This window comes from Lupinus angustifolius, unplaced genomic scaffold, assembly GCF_001865875.1.
Source record: "Lupinus angustifolius cultivar Tanjil unplaced genomic scaffold, LupAngTanjil_v1.0 Scaffold_2_23, whole genome shotgun sequence".
Lineage (NCBI taxonomy): Eukaryota > Viridiplantae > Streptophyta > Magnoliopsida > Fabales > Fabaceae > Lupinus > Lupinus angustifolius.
This window is the reverse complement of record NW_017716433.1, coordinates 12,124-13,673: the sequence shown is the minus strand read 5'-3', so window position 1 is coordinate 13,673 and position 1,550 is coordinate 12,124. Positions and strand designations below refer to the sequence as shown.

Here is a 1,550-nt window from a genome sequence, read left to right as displayed (position 1 = left end):
TTTTGGGTTTTCAACCTAACGGGTTTCATCACTTTCTATTTTCTTTATTCATTTTTAGAGTATTTTTGTATTGATCACAACATGCAAATGATAATTTTGAGTTTTCCTTGGAGTCAGCTTTCTTTATCCTAACATAAATCTTAGACAGATCAATCTTCTACAAGGACTTTTTAAGCATGTATTGGGGTCTGGCTAAACTTGGTTTTGAAAGACGAAGGTATAAGTCTCAACATGTGTTTCCCACCATCCATCTCCCCTTTCTCCTTTTCCTACTTCCAACTTTTTACTATTGTTGCTTTTAGAGAATTACACGTTTATTTATTTGGTGTCCACTTTTCTTTGCCCTAACTTTTGCCTAAGACCTTTATTTCTTAGCGGGCCTTTTATGCTTCTCGATTGCTCTACTTTAAATATGATAAGTTGGAATACTACCCTTTCCCCGGTTATATAATTCTTTAAGGTTCTTTGAAAAAGAACTCCTATCTTTATTGTCTGGCTCAAATGGGGTGACTAGGGGTATCTTCAATAATGTTTGGGTAATAAAAAGGATGCCTCGTGACCTTAGAAAAAACTGTCTAAGAATTTATACCATATGGATTTATTTGCTACATCATTCTCCTTAAAATGCAAAGGTATGCAGGGATGTGCGTGATCAATACACTAATACTCTTCTTTTTGCTTTTTTTCATTTATTTTCTGCTTTTTTTGTGTGTGGAAAGGTCTCCTAAGCATAGTACTTCTTCACAGCATCAGAATTTACTGACAGGGGTAGGTCATTTCCATCCATAGTAGTTAGTATTAGTGCCCCTCCCGAGAATGCATTCTTTACGACGAATGGTCCTTCATAGTTTGGGGTCCATTTCCCTCTACGGTCCTTTTGGATTGGGAGTATCTTCTTCAGCACTAGGCCTCCTTCTCGAAAGTAACGTGGACGAACCTTTTTCGCAAATGCTCTCATGGGCCGTTTTTGGTATAACTGACCATGGCATATTGCAGCCAACCTCTTACCATCTATCATATTCAGCTGATCGTACCGGGCCTGAACCCACTCTGATTCTTCTAACCCTGATTCTGCCATAATCCTGAGGGAAGGGATCTCCACTTCGACGGGGAGGACGACCTCCATCCCATACACCAATGAGTATGGTGTTGCCCCGGTGGAGGTGTGCGGATTGAAGTGCGATACCCATGCAAGGCGAAAGGTAACATTTCACGCCAGTCCTTATAGGTTACTACCATCTTCTGAATAATCTTTTTGATGTTCTTATTTGCTGCTTCTACTGCTCCATTCATCTTAGGGCGATAAGGTGAGGAAGTGTGATGTTTGATTTTGAATTCATTACACATCTCCGTCATCATCTTATTATTCAGGTTAGTGGCATTGTCTGTAATGATTTTACTAGGCAACCCGTATATGCACACCAACTCCTTCTTGACAAATCTGAGCACAACTTTTCTGGTCACACTGGCATATGAGCATGCTTCAACCCATTTGGTGAAGTAGTCGATTGCCACGAGGATGAAGCGATGTCCATTAGAGGCTTTTGGTT

General features: G+C 40.1%; 1 protein-coding gene across 1 annotated transcript in view; it reads right to left on the bottom strand.

Moving 5' to 3' along the window:
- Nucleotides 1-724: 724 nt before the first annotated feature.
- The window catches only part of LOC109337132, a 2,663-nt gene continuing 1,837 nt past the window's right edge, over nt 725-1,550 (bottom strand). The window contains exons 3-4 of the mRNA XM_019574033.1: nt 1,237-1,465; nt 725-1,120 (exon numbers count right to left, since the gene is read on the bottom strand). Of these exons, the coding sequence (XP_019429578.1) occupies nt 725-1,120; nt 1,237-1,465 (625 nt within the window). The remainder of the gene's footprint in view (nt 1,121-1,236; nt 1,466-1,550) is intronic.